This window comes from Stigmatopora argus, chromosome 4, assembly GCF_051989625.1.
Source record: "Stigmatopora argus isolate UIUO_Sarg chromosome 4, RoL_Sarg_1.0, whole genome shotgun sequence".
Classification (NCBI taxonomy): domain Eukaryota; kingdom Metazoa; phylum Chordata; class Actinopteri; order Syngnathiformes; family Syngnathidae; genus Stigmatopora; species Stigmatopora argus.
Genome location: NC_135390.1, coordinates 3,583,459 through 3,606,755, shown reverse-complemented (window position 1 = coordinate 3,606,755; position 23,297 = coordinate 3,583,459). Strand labels below are relative to the sequence as shown.

General features: G+C 39.0%; 2 protein-coding genes across 4 annotated transcripts in view; one reads left to right on the top strand and one right to left on the bottom strand.

Moving 5' to 3' along the window:
• Positions 1-282: 282 nt before the first annotated feature.
• Positions 283-11,314, top strand: gprc6a (G protein-coupled receptor, class C, group 6, member A). The gene is made up of 6 exons (XM_077598735.1): positions 283-513; positions 1,461-1,749; positions 4,196-4,987; positions 5,992-6,207; positions 6,571-6,694; positions 9,052-11,314. Exons 1-6 carry the CDS (start codon positions 314-316, stop codon positions 10,173-10,175), a joined length of 2,745 nt encoding a protein of 914 aa, XP_077454861.1. The 5' UTR covers positions 283-313; the 3' UTR covers positions 10,176-11,314.
• Positions 11,315-14,424: 3,110 nt separating this feature from the next.
• Positions 14,425-23,297, bottom strand: part of kpna5 (karyopherin alpha 5 (importin alpha 6)) — a 46,029-nt gene continuing 37,156 nt past the window's right edge. For all 3 annotated transcript variants that reach the window (XM_077598214.1, XM_077598215.1, XM_077598216.1), the window contains exon 14: positions 14,425-23,009. In XM_077598214.1, the coding sequence (XP_077454340.1) occupies positions 22,822-23,009 (188 nt within the window). In that variant the 3' untranslated portion in view covers positions 14,425-22,821. The remainder of the gene's footprint in view (positions 23,010-23,297) is intronic.

The following is a 23,297-nucleotide window of genomic DNA, read 5'->3' as shown; positions in this document are numbered from 1 at the left end:
TTTCAAACACTAAATAAAGTACGACTGTCACTTCTGTGTAGAACGTATGCCAGCGTGCCCTCTAATCGTCTGAAAACAAATGTTTATGCACAACAAGAAATATATTGGCAAAACTTTGAGTCACCCGGCTGTCACTTGTGCGTGGGCAGGGCCTACCGAAAGAAATTTAGAATCAAGATCCGTGAATAACAATGTATGAAGGCGTGGTTTTCTTTTGTACGGCCAAGTTGATTAAAAGGAAATGTATCACTTTGTATCAGGAAAAGAGGTGTAGAGGATCAGTGGAAGAGGGAGGGAGGGAAACAGCACAAACATGGCACGGGCTCCATCTGGCTTGTATTTCTATGTCATTCTATTTTGTAGCATTTTGGGGAAAGGGGCCTCAGAAAATGATACAAAAGAACGAGGAGTTACGGCCAGGGGTGATTTCATCATAGGAGGATTGTTCCCCATTCATTTTTGTGTTAACAGAACTGATACTTCCTTTGCTCCCCGACCGAATAGATGTATTTGGTAAGTCCAATTTTCGTTTTATATATAAATGTATAACAACAATTTTTCAGTTTCCACCCTTGTTTTATCTTATATTATTGTGTGTGCATGTGTGTGTGTTTTAGTAAGGTGGCTTTTAAAATAACTGGGATATAGTGCAAGAATGCTATCAAATATGTAGTCTGATTGGTAACATTCAGAAACTCGAAAGGCAGCCAAAAACAATAAAGATGTTCCATATATGTTAAAAATAAAATAAAATAGGCGCCGGTCTCTCAGTGGGGGACCTAGGTTCAAATCCAGGTTGGTCCACCTGTGTGGAGTTCGCACATTCTCTTGCATGGTAGGCTGATTGGACACTCTAAATTGCCCCTAAATATGAGAGTGAGTGTGAATGGTTGTTTGTCTCCTTGTGCCCTGCGATTGGCTGGCCACCAATTCAGGTTGTCCCTTGCCTCTGGCCCAAAGTCAGGTGGGATAGGCTCCAGCACCCCCAGCGACTCTATTTAGGATAAAGCGGTTCAGAAAATGAAATGAGATGATTCTATTCTAGTGGAAAATGTTGTTCTATTGGAATTTTTTTTGTAGTAGCAACCTGTTGGTTAATATTTCAAACAAAAGATATGTCAGTTCTTGGCAGAAGCATATAAAAAAACCAATGGGAATATAACGTATGGCGATATAACACCATATGGATATGTTGTCGCACCCCTATTTTGCCGCATCATAATACATAACCCATTACCGTCATGGACAGCGATAGCTATTAAATAAATTTAATTGGGAGGGCTAATCGGATTCATTCATTTTCCATTTTGCTTATCCACACAAGCGTCACAGGGGTGCTTAAGCCTATGGCTATCAATGGCAGCAAATGAGTTCATGTGCTGTGGAGAATATTGCATTAGAGTAAGTGTGCTCAAGCACAGTACATTGCATTGTAATAATACAACTTTCTGGGCATGCAGGTTTTCAGCCTCAGGCTTGGGAAAATCTCTGGCGATGATCAACGCTATTGAGAGTGTGAATAAATCGCCTTTATTGACGGATCTTAACATCACTCTGGGCTACTGGATCCAAGACTCGTGCAGAGATATCAGTACAGGTCTGAGAGCGACAGTTGCCTTCACAGAGCATGCAAAGTGTGCAACAGGACAAGTCACATGCGATCAGCGAATTGTCACCGTCCTGGGGGCGGCCTTTTCCGAAATGTCCATTGTGCTTGCCAGACAACTCGCCCTCGACATGATTCCCCAAGTAAGTTTTGAGTTTTTGTTCGGGAGACTGTACCATTGCATTTTTTTCTTTCCACTTATTCTACAACATTTTATATTGGAGACAGGGGGACAAATTCGTTTTTATTGTTTTTTGTGATGCTTTTCCAGACTTTCACTGAAACCCCATTCATGTATTTGGCTATTTATTCTCTGTAGTAGCTGTGGTTCACTCGCCTCGCCTGACTTTGGTGCGGGCTGGTGTGGGCTCGATTCCCATTGGTGGCAGTATGATTGTGAGTGCGGATGGGTGTTTGTCTCTTTGAAATTGCAGGCTTGAGTCTGCAGAATAATGGTTGATTATTTTAAAAATCACTTGTTGTTCTGACAGTGTTTTTGTTAAACTTAGTGTATGATGGACCTCGATATAATTCTGATAAGGTAAATTAATCAAATTTAAATTAATAGAAACTGTAATACAGACAAGCCCCAAGTAAGACTGAAATGTTGTTGTTTTTCTTCCTCATAGTAGTTATGGCATGCAAAATGGTTATCGCGTCAACCTCACAGTTCTGGGTTCCTGGGTTCGAACACAGGTCTGTCCTCCTGTGCGGAGTTTGCATGTTCCTGCGTGGGCTTTCTCCGGGTACTCCGGTTTTCTCTCACATTCCAAAAAAATGCATGGTAGGCTACACTACCATGGGCACACTCTAAATTGCCCAAAGGTATGAGTGTGAGTGTGAATGGTTGTCTGTCTCCTCTTGCTCTGCATCGTGCCCGAATTTACCTGGGATAGGCTCCAGCACCCCCGCGATGCTTGTGAGGATAAGCGGTTCAGAAATGAATGAAAAATGTAACCATTTACTGGACAGTAAACTATAAAATGTAGTAATTGGTTGATCTTCATTTGCCAATAATAACAGAAAGCAAATTTACTTTCAGTTGCAGTTCAAGTATGCACCACAATCACACTGAATGTAAAACTATTCCTTTTTGGAACAACATTGCAGGTGGGCAAGATTTCTGGCATGTCTGGTGTGAATAGCGCTATAACGATCAAGCAACAGTTTTTCCATTACGACGAGGACAAAACTTAATTCCTGAACTTGTAGAATACTGAGAGGTTAAAAAAGTACATATAAAAGCATTTAGCCTTGTTCCAAATGATCCGACTTTTTAACTATAATCTGGTTTCTGCCAAAGCAAGCAACGCCTGACTGCAATCAACTGATTCCAGTTGTAAGAATAAAAAATTGTGAAAAGGTGTCACTGCGGCTCTTTGTGAAATAGTTTGGAGACCCCTGCTTTAACACGTAACGCAAGTGATGTTGCAAGTAGGTCATATTTTGTTTTAAAGTGGTTCAACCACTAGGCAGCCCGGCGGTTGAGTGGTTAGCACGTCGGCCTCGCAACTCCAAGGTTCTGGGTTCAAATCCAGGTCGGTCCACCTGTGTAGAGTTTGCATGTTGTCTGGTTTCCTTCCACATTCCAAAAAAACATGCATGATAAATTGACTCTAGGTATGGGTGAGAGTGTGCATGGTTGTTCGTCTCTTTGTGCCCTGCAATTGGCAGGCCACCAATTCAGGGTGTGCCCCACCTCTGGCCCGGGGTCAGCTGGGATAGCCGCAAGCACCCTCCACGACCCTAAAGAGGATAAAGTGGTTCAGAAAATGAAATGAGAACAACTGGTTACCTGTTTTTCATTTAAAGCAGACTGTTTATTACATGGGTTATGATGTCCTCACGACCAAAGTTGTTTATTTTTTTCATAGTACAGCTTCAAAGAAGAAAGCTGGATCTCCTGGGTCCAGTCAAAAGGAGAGAAATATTGACACACATCTCTTAAGATATCCTGTGTTCAGGCAAAAGTCAAATGGTGTAGCAAAAATGCCTCGCTCATCGTCAAATATAGTTTTGCGGTGACACGGACCTTAGAATGTTGTCGTCATAAAGACCTTGCGTCGCCTAGAGTCAAAGTCAAACAACATCTGGATCATGTAACATTAAAAAAAAGAACAGCAATGTAATAAATTAGGAACCATGTATGCTTCATGTTTTAATGTTGATGTGTTGATTGATGTTTTTTTCTGGCCTGACTGTAACCGCACCACATTTCTGACAAGTGTGACAAAGGGAGGTTGACGAGTTGAATTTTTATGGTGTCAGCTACGGCCTACAGTAGTCATGTTCCCTGCGTTTGGTTGCACATAAACCATTGAAAACCCTACTCTCCAACCACCTTTCAGCAATAATTGTGAATACAGCATCTTGTTTAGTATTTTGGTGTACATTTTGACTTTAAGAGTAAAATCCAATTTGTAGATTACATCGTCAGTGTTGGACCGTAACTTGGTCGTGACTCGAGGATTTCCTGTATTGTCATGTAGATTAAGATCTGACCCACATTTGATGCAGAACACTGTAGATATTATGCACATGCCCAACCTGTTCATTTTCTAATAACAATAATGTACTTTGTGTCCTCAGATCAGTTATGCATCAACAGCTGTCATTCTAAGTGACAAGGAACGTTTTCCGAGCTTCCTGAGGACGGTTCCTAATGATATGCACCAGACGGCTGCCATGGTCGATTTGATAAAACTCCATGACTGGAACTGGGTGGGAATAGTAATCTCCGACGGTGACTATGGTCGCTCAGCACTTGAGCAGTTTACAGATCAAGCATCTAAAAAGGGAATCTGCATAGCATTCAAACTCATCCTTCCGCACAGTGTGTCAAGCGAGGTTTTACAGCCTGCTGCGAAAGAGGCCGCAAAAACCATCTATCAAAATCACAAAGCAAAGGTGATTGTGTCCTTTTTCAAGATACCTCACTTGGAAGCCATTTACCAGGAATTGAGGAAAGAAGTGCTGAGAAAAGGAAACAGCATAGAGTCTATGAGAAGAGTGTGGTTGGCCAGTGACAGCTGGTCCACCTCTAGCAACATGCAAGGAAACCTAACCCTCGAGGACATGGGACAGGTTGTGGGTTTCAACTTTAAAACTGGAAACCTGACATCCTTCAATGGCTACATGGATAGACTGCAAGCAACTGGATACAACAGCTCATGGAACAACACTTTTCTGGAAGAGTTCTTCATGCTGCAGAATGAAAGCAAGAGTCAGCTGGCATCTAAAGTCGTGAAAACCATCAAAGAAGAAATGAACCCAGCCACAGTTTTTAGTATCGAATTGGCTGTGACTGCCACCGCTCAAGCTGTAGCCTCTCTCTGCAGGAGCAGAGATTGCAAAACCCCTGGAAAACTGCAACCCTGGGAGGTAAAGTCAATTAATCAAAATTGCACCTACAAAAACCTGCACACCTATAAACGTGAAGGCAGAAATAAAAACAGATAGTGGGCAATTAACTGCTGGGTAAATGCATGGAGAAACAGGAAAATGATTCCACAAAAATGAGTACAAAGAAAATCGGAGTAGCATTGTTAAGTGAAGGCAATAACTATCAAAGTCAAAAGTGTGTTAAGAGATTAAAATACTTCAAATTCATCATAGAAAAAGTAACGAAATGGATTAGCTGTAGTTGAATCAAGAAAAAATATTTCCCTAGGGTTTCTTTTGTATTTTCTGTTATATTTCTTTTAAGATGTCTTTTAAATAAGCATGATGTCAAGTTAGAAACACCAAGATCTGATGCTCTACTAGATAACAGTGTACAGGGCTGTGATTCACACAAAGAATATGTACTTTCATTTTTTATCCTCCCATGCGATTGTATTATGTCTCACGACAACAAAAAGTATTATACGAGTGTTAGCCAACTGGATATATTCTTAAAAAATAGGACTGGAATTTTCCGACCCGACTTCAAAGAGCAACTGTTAGAAAATGGAATGGCTAGACAATTACCGATAACGCAAAAATATCGTTGAAAAAAGGGGGGGAAAAGAGAAGAATGAAAAACCATCATAATGATTAAAAAGCAGTTATCTTTTTTCCTTTTTTTTTAAACAAAAGGCAGAAACCTGAAATTTAAATTAAAATGCAAATGAACAAGATCAAGTTATCATTTTATTTTTGATTCATTTATTTAATTTTGAGGGAAATTAATTTTATTATTTAAATTCAAAGTTGTCATTTTATTGCAAGTTTATCCTTGCGTCAAAACAATGCATTCTCATTTGCTACTTCAATCCCGCAACATGATTTTTTTTCATTAGCAATATTCTGACTTTGTGGTAATCAGTAAATACGGTATCATAGAGATATGCAAAATAAATACTAGACCAAATTACAATTAAAATCTTTGAATAATTTTTCTGCAGGTATTGGAAGCTCTTCGGCTCAATCGATTTGATTTTCGTGGAAAGAGTTATAACTTCAGCACCCAGGGAGACATCAACGAAGGTTACGACATCAGCATCTGGAGATCAATTGAGGGGGAAATTGACGTTCATGACATCGTGGCTGAATACGACCCACAGAGCAACAGCTTCACCCAAACAAACAGCAACTCCACCCGTTATTTTCAAGACCTGCAAGTACGGCCTCATCCTATAAACCACCATAATGTATACACAAACACACAGTGAATGCATGCTGAATATATTGGAGTTCATTAAATCTTGGCCAGTTAATTGTAAAATTAAAGCTAAACTGCAGAAAAGTATCTTTTCACAAAGAAAGTCTGTCTTAATAGAATTTTTTTTAACAATTTAATAATTAACAATTTTTTACCTAGGTCTACATTGTCTTCTGTGTCTGTCTTGCTACTGCAACCAAGGAAGTTTACCAAAATGGGATGAAATAAAGTTCTAATCTAATCTAATTGAGCCAAAACTGCAAATATAGAGACGTGCATCCAGTGCTCAAAAGAAACATTTCTTGATTTTTCTTTCCCACAGCACATCATCTCTAACTGCTCCTCTAGCTGCATGCCTGGACAGTTAAAGAAAACATCTGAAAGTCAACACACTTGTTGTTATGAGTGCATCAACTGCACAGAGAATTACTACACCAACAAAACAGGCAAGTTATTTAGACTTGGATGACATTTTCTGTAGAAAAATGATATCACACTTTCCATTGCCACACCTTCAACTTAATTCAAACTAGACACGTACCTGATTAGTGTTGCTCAACTTGTCAGACGCTAGTCAAGGGTTTAATTAAAAATTTAAAAGAGTAAATATGGCAGAGTATGTGAGCTAAACAAAGAAAGAAAGAAAATAGGACTATGGAAATAAAGTCATAATATTACATGGATAAAGATGTAAGTTGTATGTAATACTATGAGGAAAAAGTTGTAACATGTAACAATAGTGATTTAAAATATTACGACTTTAATCTTGCAATTTTTTTTCAGAATATTATGTTTTTCTCAAACTATTCACTTTTATCTCCTAATATGTCTTTATAGTCTTATATTAAGGCAACTGACTATTTTTGATCATTTAAAAAATCAAATATTATTAATTAACACAATGTTTATAAAAATGTAAATTTAAAAATATTAAAATGAATAGAAACTGAATAGGCATTTCAGTGGGAGAGTGGTTAGTACGTCTGCCTCACGGTTCTGAAATGGCGGGTTGGATCCCCGGTGAGTTTCGACTTTCCCGTGTGGAGTTTGCATGTTCTCCCCTGGCCTGCGTTGGTTTTCTCCACGCACTCCAGTTTCCTCCCACATCCCAAAAACGTGTAGGGTAGGTTGATCACTTTACGTTGCCCCTAGGTATGAGTGTGAGCGTGGATGGTCGTCCATCTCCTTGTGCCCTGTGATTGGCTGGCCACCAATTCGAGGTTTCCCCCACCTTCTGCCTGTAGTTGGCTGGGATAGGCTCCAACACCCTCCGCAACCCTTAAGCAGTTATGAAATTGAATGAAAGAAAAAACTATAATACACACTGGCTACTGCCCGAGGTATGGGTCTCCACTAACCTGTAAGCTAAAATGTGGAACCCGATGAGTCTAGAATGCAACAAGAAGTGTTGTATTGCCACGCCAATGTAGCGCCGACACTAGCTCTAGGGCTGTTTTAATCTTTTATTTTAAATTTGTGTTATTAGACTCACGTCTCCATGCATATGCTCTTTGATACTCATTGATTACCATCAGCGTACCAATGTTGTTGAAATAATTTTGAGAATTTTGTTGTATTAAAAGTGCACACATTTTCATCTATTTTTACTTTTAAATTATGAATGTGGCGCTCAAGTAACTAGATTTAAAAATAGGAATTGTTTATGGCTTGCTCTGTCAAATAGGTTCCCGACACCCTGCCCTATAGTTTGTTTTCCATAGGATTTACCTCATACGTGGCATTGATGATGACCATTTATTTGACAAAGAAAACGCAATAAACATTCAATAAATGTATAAGATGTGTGAAATGTAGTTGTTACATAAATTAATCATTATTTATTATTTGTTTAAGCATTGCTACAATAATTTATATTTGATCTATTCAGCAGGGTTGCCCAGCCAATTCCACAAGGGGCCGAAGTGCACGCAGGTTTTAATTTTAACCAGTTGTTTTGGGCATCCATTTAAATTTTTGTCTCTGTTTTTTAGTCTAAATAAAAAATAAAGGTTTCAGGAGGACACATTTTTCGATAGTTCAAATACAATTAAAGGATGTGCTGTGTAATGCCCAAATATTCTTCCTGTCACATAAACAGCAGCATAAACAACTTCAAAATTAACTTGAACTTGGTACTCCATTGAAACAAAAAAATGTGAAATATATATATTCAAATTATCATACCTGTCAACCTCTGCCGATAACTGCCCTTATAAATGATTATGATTCCCCTTACAAACCCCCAAAAAACCTTACAAACACCGTACGACTCGTACGGTGTTTGTAAGGTTTTTTGGGGGTTTGTAAGGGGAATCATAATCATTTATAAGGGCAGTTATCGGCAGAGGTTGACAGGTATGAATTATACTGGGCTATTTGCTGAAGGAAACTGTAAGCTTATAATATCCTGAAATTCCCTGTAACAACTTACCTTTGAATGAATATGTCACGAATGACACGACCTAACACGGGAAATATGCAGAATGGCTAATTAACTCCACACGCAATAAGTGTACATGTAGAAAAATGTTCACCGAAACTGTTTTGTGATTCTTATCATTAACAAAAACAGATTTTACCTGATTGGCATGACATTTTCCTACCAGTCCGGTATCTTACAGGTGTAATTAGTTGATTGGAGTCAGCTGCTACATTTTTCGGCAGAAATGTCATGGCTTAAACTGTCTGTGCCAGATGGTTTGGAACGAAAACCTGCACCTGCTAAGGCCTATTGTGGAACCGGTCGGGCACCTGTGATATAAAGAAACTGCTCCAATTCATTGTGTCCTCTTCACTCTTTCAGATATGGACGTATGTTTAAGCTGTAATAAAGAAAGAGAGTGGTCTCCTGAGGGAAGCTCCATCTGCTTTCCCAAAACTCTTGTTTACTTCAAGTGGCAAGACCGCTTTGCCCTAGTCCTCCTGACGTTGTCTGCTCTAGGGATCCTACTGGTTCTGATGGTGTCGGCACTATTTTTTCATTACCGAGAGACTCCCGTGGTGAGGGCGGCCGGAGGAGCCCTCAGCCAGGTCATCCTGTTCTCATTGGTTTTCAGTTTCCTCAGTGCCGTGCTGTTTGTAGGCAAGCCCAACTCGCTCCAGTGTAAAGCACGGCAAGTCCTCTTTGGCATCAGCTTTACTGTGTGTGTGTCCTGTATTCTTGTCAAATCCCTTAAGATTCTCCTGGCGTTCCAGTTGAATATTGACATGCAGGGTGCTCTCCAAAAAGTCTACCAGTCCTACTTGATTGTCCTGGCGTGCGTAGGATTGCAGGTTATCATTTGCATTTGCTGGCTGGTCCTGAAAAGCCCTTATAAATACCTTATTTTCTTGCCTCGAACGCTCCTAGAGGACTGTCACGAAGGCTCCTATGTAGGCTTTAGTGTGATGCTCGGCTACATAGCGCTTTTAGCTTTTGTTTGCTTCATCTGTGCATTTGTGGGGCGTAAATTGCCACAGCAGTACAACGATGCAAAATATATTACTTTCAGCATGTTGCTTTACATCACCTCCTGGCTGATCTTTATCCCCATCTACATTACAACATCTGGAGTCTATCTTCCAGCTGTGGAAATGGTGGTAATTCTGTTCTCCAACTATGGTATCATATGCTGTCATTTTCTCCCCAAGTGCTACATAATCCTATTTAAGAAAGCTAAAAACACCGTCACTGCTTTCAGGGAAAAGCTGTATGAGTATAATGTCAAAAGTACTGATTCATTTTCAGTAAAAGGAAGTTCAATCACAGAGAAACAGACCAGCATTCAGAAAAATGACAGAAGCCATTCCCCATCCTCTTCACCCAAAGATGATGAACCTGATGTGGAGAAATACTGCAGTAACAGAGACAGTTTCAACGTTTCGTACAGAGGAAAAAACAAATCCATCCAACAATTCAATACCCACAGAAGAACCAGCAGTTTATAGGCTTAACCTGACTAAAGACTCTTTATGTTAGCTATTATATAAGGTGAATAGTCCTTTAAAAAACACCTTCTGGGACAACAGTTGTTTGAGTTGGGTACAATTGTTTGCCCAGGTGCCCCTTGTTGATTAAGCTGTGACAAAAAAAATGGATGAATTAAATTCCAAGGCCTAGTAAAACAGTGCAAACAGAGAATTCACATCAACAAGGAAACATCATATGTCTTTCACATTGACAGCTGAAGGAATTTAACAACGATTGACATTTAGGAATGAGGACGTGCTAACTATATTTCGTGCCAATACCATCCCGATATAAACATTTCCAGTAAATGTGGGTGGCTATGTTGGCTTCACCAGTGTTTAAAGGTTTGTGGTTCAGATTACTGGAAACAAGGAAGTGTTAACGCCTGCCTTATCTGGTTAACAAAGTTTTCATTACATTTGGGTAAAGAACTAGATAAATTTTTTTGTTAGTGTAAATGCATTATGTATATACAAGTCCTCGATTTCTTGAGGCCCATACAAGAGAAGGGGGTCTATTAACACAGTGGAACCTCTATTTATAAGATTAATTACTTCCAGAAATTGTTTCGTAATTTCAATTATTTGTACGTAGTCTCATTTTAGGCCAGAAAAGTGTTGGGAAAGCAACTCTATCAAGTCAATTTTAAAATATAATATAGGATGGTATTATTTATGTTTCGGGGATAATTGAATTTTTGACACGTGACTCGTAACTTGAATTTTTTCGAATGCAAACAGGTTTCCATTGAGATGTTTCATAAAATGAATATTTCATATGTAGAGACATTCATAAGTAAAGGTTCCCCTGTATATGCACTATTTTTTGCTGATTTAAATGTGTTGTTTGTCTGTATTAAATGCCATTTTGGTTGATTATACAAAGGTTCATTCTATATAGCACATGTCGGGTACAGGGTAAACTAATTCATTGTATGTTTTGGTTCAAACTTATGCAAAATATTTCTCCACACTTATCCAGGTGGGAAAGGAATGAGAACAGTATGCAAGAACAACATATTCGCGGCATCTTTTTGTATTTTTGTCCATGAAAAGGAACTGTGTAACAAAATGAAAGTTACCTTTACATTTGTAATAAAACTTAATGAAATATGTCATTTGAGTAGTTTATATCCTTGTCTGTGATAAAATTACAAAAAAGTACAACAGATTCCATTAATCAAATATTTGTACTTTATTTATGTTTGAGGGAGTCCATTCAGTTAATTTATATTAGATAAACATGACAACTATGAATGTCCGGCATACCAAATTTGAGCAGGAGCATACTTTCTGGCAAGTGATTTAACCACTTTTATCGACTTTAATCTGTCATGTTCACTCGATGCTCTGCAGATAGAAAGTGTTTTTGTAGGTTATTGGGAAATTACCACACATCAGATTAAAAACAATGAATTGATTCATTGGTTGTCTGATGCTGGAGAGACAACGTAAATAGCCTCAGGTGCGGCATGTCATCCAGTGTCACGCAATCTGAAAAACCCCAACTGCAAACCTGTCAGTCTGGTTGTGCGACAAAGACACTGCAGGTGTGGGGGAGAGAGAGAGAGAGAGAAAAAAATCCCCCCCATAAACTTCCAAAAACATTCCTTTAAATTCAGTCCAGTCTTTGTCCATTGACTTATTGAGCTAAATCAAGGACAAAAGTATTGAATGCAAAAATTATTTTTGAAATTCAAAGTTTAAGGTTTCTTCTTGGAGCGGCCCGGTAGAGTGAGTGGTTAGAGCAGGGGTGTCAAACCGGTCCTCAAAGGGCCGCAGTGGGTGCAGGTTTCCATTCCAACTCAACAAGAGGATACCTTTTGCAAGAGTAATCAGTTAATTAAAGTCAGGTGCTACTTTTTTAGAAGACACCTGATTGGTTAAAATGTCGGCACTGGATCGGTTGGAACAAAGACCAGGACCCACTGCGGCCCTCGGCCGAATCGGTTTGAGACATGTGGGTTAGAGCGTCGGCCTCACAGCTCTGGGGTCCTGGGTTCAAGTCCAGGTCGGTCCATCTGTGTGGCGAGTTTGCATGGTCTTCCCGGGCCTGTGTGGGTTTCCTCCGGGTACTCCAATTCCCTCCCAACCTCCAAAAACATGCATGGTAGGCTGATTGGACACTCTAAATTTCCCCTAAGTATGGGTGTGTGTGTGCATGGTTGTTCGTCTCCCTGTGCCCTGCGATCGGCTGGCCACCGATTCAGGGTGTCCCCCGTCTCTGCCCCGGAGACAGCTGGGATTGGCTCCAGCACTGCCCGCGACCCTTAATGAGGATAAAGCGATTCAGAAAATGAGATGAGATGAGGTTTCGTCTTGATTTAAAAAAAGTTTTTTTCAGTTTCATTTTTTTTCACCGTCAGATCTTTTTCTTTTTAAAGTATTTTTTTCCACATTTAAAACGGTGCTGCATTCGCACTGCTGTTAAAATACGGAAACATTGTTCTTTAGCTAAAAGGTTAACAAGCTGGCATATTATCCAATTTTATTCATGAAAACAGACCAAATTTTTTTGCTATGACTTATTCTAAGAATGAGTTTTTCTCTACACGTATGAAGCAAATAAAGTAGAGTTATAATCATATCAAGATTACCGTATTTTCTCGCATATAAGCCGTATTTGTAACAAAATAAAATGATGACTGAATCAAGGGTACGGCTTAAATGCGCACAAGACCTGCTATTGTCTTTTTCACCAGTAGATGTCGGCAAAGTAACATTTACTATTTGTTGGTTATTTAATGTTTTGCGGTAAGAAAACAACCATTACTCGATGAATTAATTCCTTATGATATTGACCCTAAAAATGTACTTTTTTTAGTATTTCAGAAATACCACGTGTGTTGATTTTTCTAAAGATTTTCCCTTCAAAGTAACATTTGTACTCCTATTAAAACCATGTAGGTACAGACGCTCCCCTACTTACGAACATTCAACATACGAACAACGGTACATACGAACATGTCTGCAAATTGCCTTTAAGTCCAAAAATGTTCGCAAGTCCAATTTTGTATTTCGCGTCTTTTTCGGAGTAGTACTTCTTTCCGCCGCTAATACCGACGCCTGGCGCTGTGAGAGCTCAGCTCACCCAGCATCTACCTTCTTCGTTGCAATGCGGAAGTGCGTGAATGTATCTCCAGTGTGCAAAGAACCTTTTTCATTTGTATCATTAAATATCTCATGCATCCAATATTGAATATGGTTGGTAAAAAGCTAAAGGCTTCTATTGAGGGAGTTGCAAGGAAGAGGCAAGCCATTTCATTTGAAACGAGTGGCAATAATAACGAAGCTTGATGTGCGTCAGAAAGTGGTGAGCGTTGCACATTCAGTACCATTTATAAACAAAGATCGAGCAGCAGGACCCAAATATTGAACGTTGCACAAAGTTTGCAAATCAATTGAATGATGCCATACAGTGCTACTGCATCATTTATGATGAAAAAAAGAAGAAAACTGTGCAATCGTCATTAGGTTGCTTCTTTTGGCCAGTTTCTAATACATAAATCTATCTCTCTCTCTACAGTACTGTACATATTCTCTCCATTTTATTAAATGTTTTTTTTTTCAGTATAAACCAATGCGTGTTACTTATACAAGCCTTAAACATACAAATGCACTTATAGAAACCTTCAATATACTTATATAGGCCTTAAACATAAATTATAATACAAAATATAGCACTAAATCAACTTACAAACAAATTCAACTTATGAACAATCGCTCGGAACCAATTGCGTTCGTAAGTTGAGGAGTGTCTGTATATGGAGGTGAAAATTGTGAATGAGGGGGCGGCTTATATGCGAGTAAATATGGAACCTGTACATTTCCTGAAGACTCTAAAGTTCCCCTAGGTATGTGTATGTGCGTGAATGGCTGTCCATTCACAGATAGAAAGTCCCATCCATCAAACTCAGTAAAGTACACTCCAACGTCATATGGGCCCTTGAAATGCAGCTCTTTTTGTCCCCAAATTTCCAATAGTTTGTGGACTTCCTTGGGACGACAGAATTAACATGTATTCAAATCTAATCTACACATGTAGAGACACAGGCGATGAACCTCTCAAAATTAAACCTTCTGAAATTAATCAATGCGTCTTGTTCAGTGCATTCAGGTCCCAAATATTCCACAGCCCAGTAGTTGGGGATGACGACTAGTAGAACAATCAATGTCAAAGTAATAAACACTTTAAATCCTATTGGAACAAAAACGAACATGGATGGTGTTTGTGTCCAAGTGGTTGATTTATTAGTTGTTGCCAGACAATTTGCAAATGTATATTCCATTGACAGGCATTGCCAGCAGCATCGTATTACGCTTAACTTCCAGATGTCATGTGACCTCACTGTCCAAGATCAAGGTTTCAAAAGTTGGCTGCATGATGTCTCCCCGGTATACAGATTGCTGGAGGTCGAACATGATTTATATTGCGAGCCACAACACAGCAAATGACTTCTCAAAGAAAAAATGTACTGTCCTAGTAAAACCTAAAAAAATGATATATAATCATACAAACCAAAAATATTAGAAAACTATACAGTTGAATGTTATATGAATGAAGTTCTGCATTACAAATATGTCTATGTAAATATAGATTTTTTTCTTGTCTACCAATTGTCATTGCAGGAATCAAGTGTGCATTTCTGTGTAAGAAAAATGGTTGATGTACAGTTGATGGGTGAAGCATCAAGTAGAGAAAAATACCACTGCACTTCTCATACACAATTTCAACCACCAAGTCTCAATCGGGAGAGAGAAAATTTAACTTTACTCTAATTATTGAAGGTACTAATGAGCAGTCCTAAAGCAGATTGTAAACACAACTTCATACATCCACATCCAATTGCCGTTTAAATATGTGCTCTGCAGTCTTACACAAGTACAGTTGAAGTCATACGTTTAAATAGACTGTAAAAACAATGTATTTTTTGTTTTACTGTGTGAAGTCAAATCAGACTAAACATTGCTTGTTTAATGTCTGTCAGATTACTGAAGTTATTGAATTTTGTTCAAATGCACAACAATGGAGAGAATTATAATTTCTTAGTAGTGATTGGCATTTCCTTTAAAATGCATTAATGGGCCAAACATTTTGTGTAATCTTACACAAGCTTCTTACAGTACTCTTCCTGACAGAAGTGTAACTGAGTCAGGTTTGTCCATCCATGCTTATCTCAGCTGACATCAAGCGAAAGGCAGACTATATACCCCAGACTGGTCGGCAGTCAGTCATAGGGCACACAAAGACAGACAATCCTTCGCACCTAAAATCACACCACCACCGAGCGGGAATCGTTCTCATGCTTGCCGGCACCGAAGTAAGACAAGTGAACCACTACTTCGCCAGATGGCTCCATATCAAATTTGACTACATAAATTCAATCTAAACTGGACAGAAATGCAAAATAAATTGTCTTTTGGCCTTGTAGGGGTTAGTATTCCTGGGATGCTCAAGCTAATAATTTGACCTGCCCTTTTATTATTTAATTAATGGTTGCTATACATCGTTTAAGATTTTAAAATATATATATATTTATAAACATGTTGTTCAAACATACAAAAAAATTGTTTAGTGCTGAATGAGGTTTGAGAAATAAATTGATATAAATCGTTTTATGGCCATTTTTATTAGTTGTTTTCCAAAGTGACGTACAAAAACAGCAATAATTGTCTAAAAATGCAGTATCAGGATTAATCAAAATCGAATCGTGACCTGTGAATTGTGATACAAATTTTATCACCAAATATGAGGCAATACACACCCCTAATGCATAGAGGCATTGTCTATTTCGTAGTCCAGTTTGCTTCCTTTTTTATGTTTTGATACGTTGCTTTAATCTCTCCATTTATTGTGTTTTTTCTCCATGATCCCATCCAATTGCTGAATGCTCCTGTTCCTGCTTCAGGAAACAGTCCCACAACATGATGCTCCCACCTCCATGCTTTATAGTTTTATAGCTTTTTCAGGTCGACAAGCTTCCTCTAAATATAACATTGGCCATTATGGCCAGACAGCTCCACTTCAAATATATCCAAAAGTTAAGATCTTTGTCTTGGTGTCTTTTTGCAAACTGTAATGTACTTTAAAAAAAAAAAAGTTTCCTTAGGCTTAATGGCTTTATTTATTTTTATTTTATTTTTTCATTTTTTTTTGTGAGTGGGGTTTCAGTCCATGTCAGTGGAGGTCTCGTTTCACTGTGGATAATGACAGTTTCTTACCACCTTCTTTCCAGCATTTTTACAAGGTCTTAGGTTTTTGCTCCATAGTTGATTCTCACATTTCCAAAACACGTTCATCTATTCATCACAAAGCCCGCCGTCTCTTTCCTGAGCAGTGTGATGGCTGGACATTCCCATGATGTTTATACTTGCGTATAATTGTTTGGACAGATGAACGTGGTACCTTCAAGCATCTGGAAATTGTACCCACGGATGAGCCTAGACTTGAGGAGCTCCATGAGTCTCTTTGATCTACTGGCTGGTTTCATTTTATTTTTTTAGATTTTCCCCATAGTTTAAGACAATCAGGAGTGTTTGAGGTGTGGCCATGTATTCTGTGTGCTGTAAATTAATTTACGTATTCTCAGTTAAAGGAGCCACATGTAACAAATGCACTTCAATTATTCATCAATGGCCATAATATTAAATGAACATTTAAAGAAAGTTTTAATTAAAATACTTTTAACATTCTTCTCAATGCTAAACTCTAGATTTTGAGATTTCCAGTCATTTACTGCAGATGTTCTGCCCTCCATTAGTCAGCCAGATCATTTCTGTGTGTTTCCATGTTGCATAATAATAATAACATTGGCCCTGTCATCGTCATCAACAACAAATGCCTAATTGTCATCACACCCAGACAAACACATGCAAACACTTAACATGTAATCTGCAGGCTACTTAAAATAGGGCTGCTAATATTTTTTTTAACATATTCTTGAATTAACGATAATGATACCGCTTTTGAATATGAACCAAGTTGGCATGCTTGTGCTACATAGCTAGCATCTTTACAGGGGTACTTATGTTAGTAAAGATTGTATTTTCACGCTTATAGGGCTTACTTAAAAGTCTAAAATTTTCTCTAAAATGGACAGGGAGTCCATTCAGGTGGTGCGCCTCATGCATGGACAAAATACAATTTTGTAGATGTCGCCGTATTACCCTGCCCGCTTGAGTCTCTGGGTGCATTTTTTGCCAATACGCTCCTTCTATACAGAGGAAATGGCCTGACGGATTTGTAAATGTTAGAACATTTTGATTCATATTAACTTGAGTACACATTAAGTCGATAAAGCACAATCAAACTCAGTTTTACTCCTGCTGCCTTTTTTAAAAATATACGCAGTTTCATACTAGCACTACCGTAATGTTGCGCCCATTTAACATAAAAACTGGAAGAAAGTGCCGGGAGGAGAGGCAACGCTTCTGACCAACCATTCTATCGTGGGATAAAAGCTGTCGGCGCTTACCAGCAACGGAGACGAGGAGTTCTGCCCTGCTGCTGTTTTCTTCAGCTCCAGACTACTGAGGAACTGTGCGGATAAGCTTGGAAGAGTGACTCTGCATATTCTCTACCTCGGTCACAGTCTGCAGAAGTTCCCCATCTAGTGGAAGACATCCCGTGTGTGGTTCCAGTTTTTGTCCAACTTTACGTCTTTTTGAGTCTATCCGTTTTTGCTACCGAAACTCGTAGCTTGTTTTGTGTTTTTGCTGCTTTTCTGTCTTAATGATTTGGTGATTCTTAATGATCCCATTGACTTTGATTTGCTTTGTACTTTGTGCTTTTTTCTTTTGCTTTGTTGTTCTGCGAGCCTTTGACTGTACTATCTAACTTATAACTATGACTTTTCTTGCTACTGTCACAATGAAATTTCCCGAATACGGGATGAATAAAGTTATCCAATCCAATCCAATTTAGGCAAAGCGCCTTGTGTATGGGCAAAATACAAAAAATGCACCCGCAACTGAGACAACGCCCTATAATTTGGTGAGCCCTATAGGCATGAAACTACAGTATTAATTGAAATTAAATGGATTAAGGAATACAATCATCCTTGAGGACACTGTCAATCCATTACCAAATCAGATATTATTTTATCTAAGGAGATAAAAGGAACAAGGTTTAAAAGGCACATGAATCAGGAACTCACCGCCAACCGGTACTGATGAAAAAGTGCCCAGAAAGGGGGCTTTTGGGCAGACGGGATGAAAGTGTATTGACTTTTTTGGCATGTTTAATTTAGTTCAATGTTTCGTAACTTAGATTGTTTTTTCGTATTTTGGAACATAAGGCTCCCCATCAACGCTTTTCATAATCTGAATATTTTGTATGTAGAAGCATTTGTAAGTAGCGCTTCCACTGTACATAAATGTGCATACATATTTAATACAAAATTGTTATGCTTTAAAAATTTAAGACCGTGGAACGAATCATGATAATTCAATGTAAAATATTCTTCTGCTTACAAAAACACTTCTGGAACCAATTAATTGGAGCTACCACTATATTTTGATTATGGTTGCAGTACCAATTTTGGCTACCAATTATATACATATGGCTCTTTTAACCTAACAGGAGCTGCCAAAGTCATGACCTCATCAACTGGTTACCCAATGCAATGTTCTAAAGACACAGCACTTTTCTGACATCCTAGAACATTTTCGAAAAACTTTTTTTTTTTTTTTTTTTAAATACAAATTAATGATTTCGGAAGTAATGAGTGGTTAGCGCGTTGACCTTACAGTGGGGGACATGGGTTCGAATCCAGGTCAGTCCACCTGTGTGGGGTTTGCATGTTCTCCCCGCCTGCGTGGGTTTTCTCCAGGTACTACTGTTTCCTCCCACATTAAAAAAACATGCATGGTAGGCTTATTGGACACTCAAAATTGCCCCAAGGTAGGAGTGTGTGTGAATGGTTGTCCATCTCCTTGTGTCCTGCAATCGCCTGGCCACCAATTCAGGGTGTCCCCCGCCTCTGGCCTGTAGTCAGCTGGGATAGGCTCCAGCACCCCGTTACCCTTGTGAGGATAGTGGTTCAGAAAATGAATAAATGAATGAATAATTTCGGTTATCCTGACTGGACTGAAAGAGGATTAATTTGATTTGACTTCAGACAGAAAAAATTAAATGTCTTTTCTTTTTTTCAATTCCATGTAAACTTTTAGCTTCAACTGTACATGAAATACAACACTCTCCAAATTGATTCCGCAGGATCGTCACACCAATTACGTTGCTTGCCCAGGTTACAATTCATGAATGAGTTCTTTCCTCATGTTGCATGGCAGATAAACTAAAGTTAAATCATTGGCTGCCACTGACGGTGACAGACATACAATCCATTTCAGATGGGGGGGCTGACAGCAAATAAATATTTCTTAATTTACTGCAAGTTCAAATAGATTGGATGTCTACTGGTGACAAACTCATTCTAATTCACAGCAGAAGGACGAAAGATGTCTATCATCGTCAATGGTACTGAAAGACTTAAAAAGAGGAAGTATCTAATCTTGAAACGGTGGAATAACAGGAGCCCCTTAAATCGCACTCCAGAAAAAAATAGAGTAATACCTTGACACACGAGTGTCCTAACATATGAGAAATTTGAGATACGAGGAAAATTCCGAGCAAATTTCTGTCTTGAGATAGAAAACAAATTTAAGATACGAGCATAAGAGATGGTTCCCGATGCGGGCGTCCGAGTGGCCGAGTATGCGAGAGGCTGCTTATGAGAACAGCATCGCTCTGTCTTTCTCGCCGCATCTCCCTCGCGTAAAGATATCTATGAGCATCATTCGTACAGGCTGCAGTTTTTACGTGTGTTTTTGCATTAATCAGTGCGCAATTAAGGGGAAAAACAATGGCTCCAAAGCGAGCCGGTGCAACGAAGGGTAGTGAGAAGAAAAAGCGTATGATGACAATCGATATTAAGCACGAAATAATAGAAAAAACATGAGTAGCGCACGGGTGACTGAGCTGGCTCGTCAATACGAGAGGACTACCTCAACAATATGTAGCATTCCCAAGCAGAAGGATGCTCTAAACTGCACGTGTCAAACCGATTCCGCCGAGGGCCGCAGTGGGTCCTGGTCTTTGTTCCAACCGATCCAGTGCCGACATTTTAATCAATAAGCTGTCTTCTAAAATAAGTAACACCTGACTTTAATTAACTGATTAAACTTGCAAAAGGTACCCTCTTGTTGAGTTGGAATGAAAACCTGCACCCACTGCGGGCGGCCCTTTGAGGACCGGTTTGACACCCCTGCAAAGGGTATCAAGCCTTCCAAAGGACTAACCATCATTTCCAAGTTGGGCACTGACATGCATGACGAGATGGAGAGCCTTCGTTTAATATGAATAAAAGATAAACAGTTTAGCGGGAGATAGTGTGACCGAGTCGATAATTTGAGAAAAAGCCAGCGGAATCTTCATGGACTTGAAAGCAAAGCAAGCATCTGAAAAAGGGGACTCTTCGACAACCTTTAAAGCAGTGGTTCTTAACCTGGGTTCGATCGAACCCTAGGGGTTCGGTGAGTCGGTCTTAGGGGTTCGGTGGAGCCTCTGCCGCGGTAGTCAAGACACATCGACTCATCATGTCTAATCACGATAACATACCCCACTTGACCATCACTGGCTGCAGATGATCACATGGCATTGCTTGGCCAATCAGTGCTGCGAGGAATTTATATATCTTGAATTTGAATTTTTTATTTTATTTTACACTTAAGTAGGGTTCAGTGAATGCGCATATGAAACTGGTGGGGTTCGGTAGCTTCAACAAGGTTAAGAACCACTGCTTTAAAGTGAGTCATGGCTGGTTCGATAATTTAATAAAAAACTGAGATAGTACACTCGGTTGTGAGGCACGGGGGAGCAGCTGGTTCCACCTTGAAACATTGTATACATAATACATAACTTTGCCTCGGTTATCGCACAAGATTTAAATTTTGTGTAACGTAAGATTACAATTTATTTTAAGTGTGTATATAGTAATCTAAGTTAATTTAAGTTAAATTTAAAGTTACGAGCACGTCCGTCAAGTCTCTCTACCTTGCCCGCGCATTCCGTTACCATCTGCATGTGCTGAGTAATGTCACATTGTAGTATTGAAGATCCTAACCACGAGATAGGTATTTGTTACTTTTTGAGTTGGTGGTGAATTACCCTATTTTCTCGCATATTGACCGCCTCCGCGTATTAGCCGTACCCTTAAAATTGCCTTAAAATCATTGAATTTTACGATTTCTACAAATGTGTTTCTTGGAATGGAAAATCTTAAGAAAAATCATCGCACGTGGTATTTCTGAGATACTGTATGAATCGAAAGGATTGTCTGCTGGATTGCACATTCCAAAAGGGTGCTGCCTGCTCGTGGACAAATTCAAAAAGGAAGTCAGGTGAGCAGTACAACCAGAAAGTGTGTCCGTAGCAGTCTAGTTTTCACCAAGTCTCTGGGTGCAATAATAGCATACACATTACACCGGTATAAAGGCTGACATTTTAATTATTGACCACAAGACTTTCGATCAGCCTTAAAAACTATTGGGATGTGCTGACATGGTAAACACTACGAACACATGTATCAAGGCTACTCGTGTCTGGCCAGCCAGAGCACGTTTTACTACGGTAAAATAGCAGCGCCCTGAGCGAGCAATGGCAATTTTTCACGTTTTATGCAAGATGTGTTTTCTTTTTTCTTGAATTTCATTCATAGATGTCAAAATAAATTTTGTTTAGCGTTTTATTTGTTTATCTTTTCTCTATTTTGAAATAAATTACCGTATCGCTGCGTTGTCTTGTGTTCTGGCGTTTCATATTTTTCATGTTGCAGTTTCGTTTATGTCAAGTCTAATTTGTGCGCATATGAGCCTTGATTCATCATTTTTTGTTACAAATACAGCGTATATGCGAGAAAATACGGTAAAACAAATAAAATATGTTTTCCATTGTAATATCCTCTTTTTGGTGTTTTTCAGAGGGTGGGCACGGATTAACATGTTTTAGTTCATTTCTATGGGAAAATTAGATTTGAGATACGAGTAAATTGACATACAAGCTCGGTCACGGAATGGATTAAGCTCGTATCTCAAGGTATTACTGTAATGAACCCACTCACTTTTCCTTCCAATGGAGGGGGGTTCTGAACTTTACAGTTGTACTGTAATTAAATATGCTTCTGAGAGACACTCCTTGCAAAGTGATTGTTTTTACCTCCTCTCCCTGTGTGAGGATTTAAGAGGTTATTTCACATTGGAGTAGGGAATGTGAATTAGGAGATAGATTTCTAATCGTGACACAATTAGCATTGACAGGTTTCATAGTACAAACATCCATAAAAGATAAATATCAAACGAAGATGTTTTCTTTTTTTCCTTAGTGCAGCTTGGGCCATCCCTTACAGGCTCACTTATTTCAGGGAAACATGGACGGGCCTAATGCTCTCACATTTACCTTGATACTCACACATTTCAAATGTCTTAAGTTTTTTGTAGGCCTGGAGGACATCGATGATCTGGGGGAACCTGTGCAGCCATCCCAGGAGAGAATACATCAGGACCCAGTTTATCAGATAGCGAGGACCTTGTCATCAGAAAATGATGAAGCTGTAAAGGTGATCTGATGCTAGAGCTGGAAACCCTCCATGGGTCCCTCCTGCTGTTGAAAGATGAACTGGCCCTGACCCTGGTCCACCTGTGGTGCCAGGCTGGCATCTTCCTCATCAACACCAAAATAGTGCTCGATCAGGTCAAAGGCTTTCTGGTAGATCTCCTGGTTTTCATGACTTTGCAAGAATTCAATCTTGTCCAAGCCTAATGAGCATGCAAACACAAGAAGGAAGGATGATGTTTCAATGAATGTATTCATATTATAAACTCGTTGGAATTAATAATTGAGTAGAAATGATAAATTATCGCCCAGAAGGTATCACATTCAGCTATACAGTATGAGGAAAAAGTATACAAATTTGTTGACCTTGTGAATTTTCTTTTTTTTTTTTTTATCCGAGTCTTTATAAGCCTTCAGTATCATATTATAAATTACATTTAAAAACAAAAAGATATAAGAACAATTTGTCATGTATTTGTATCATATTGATA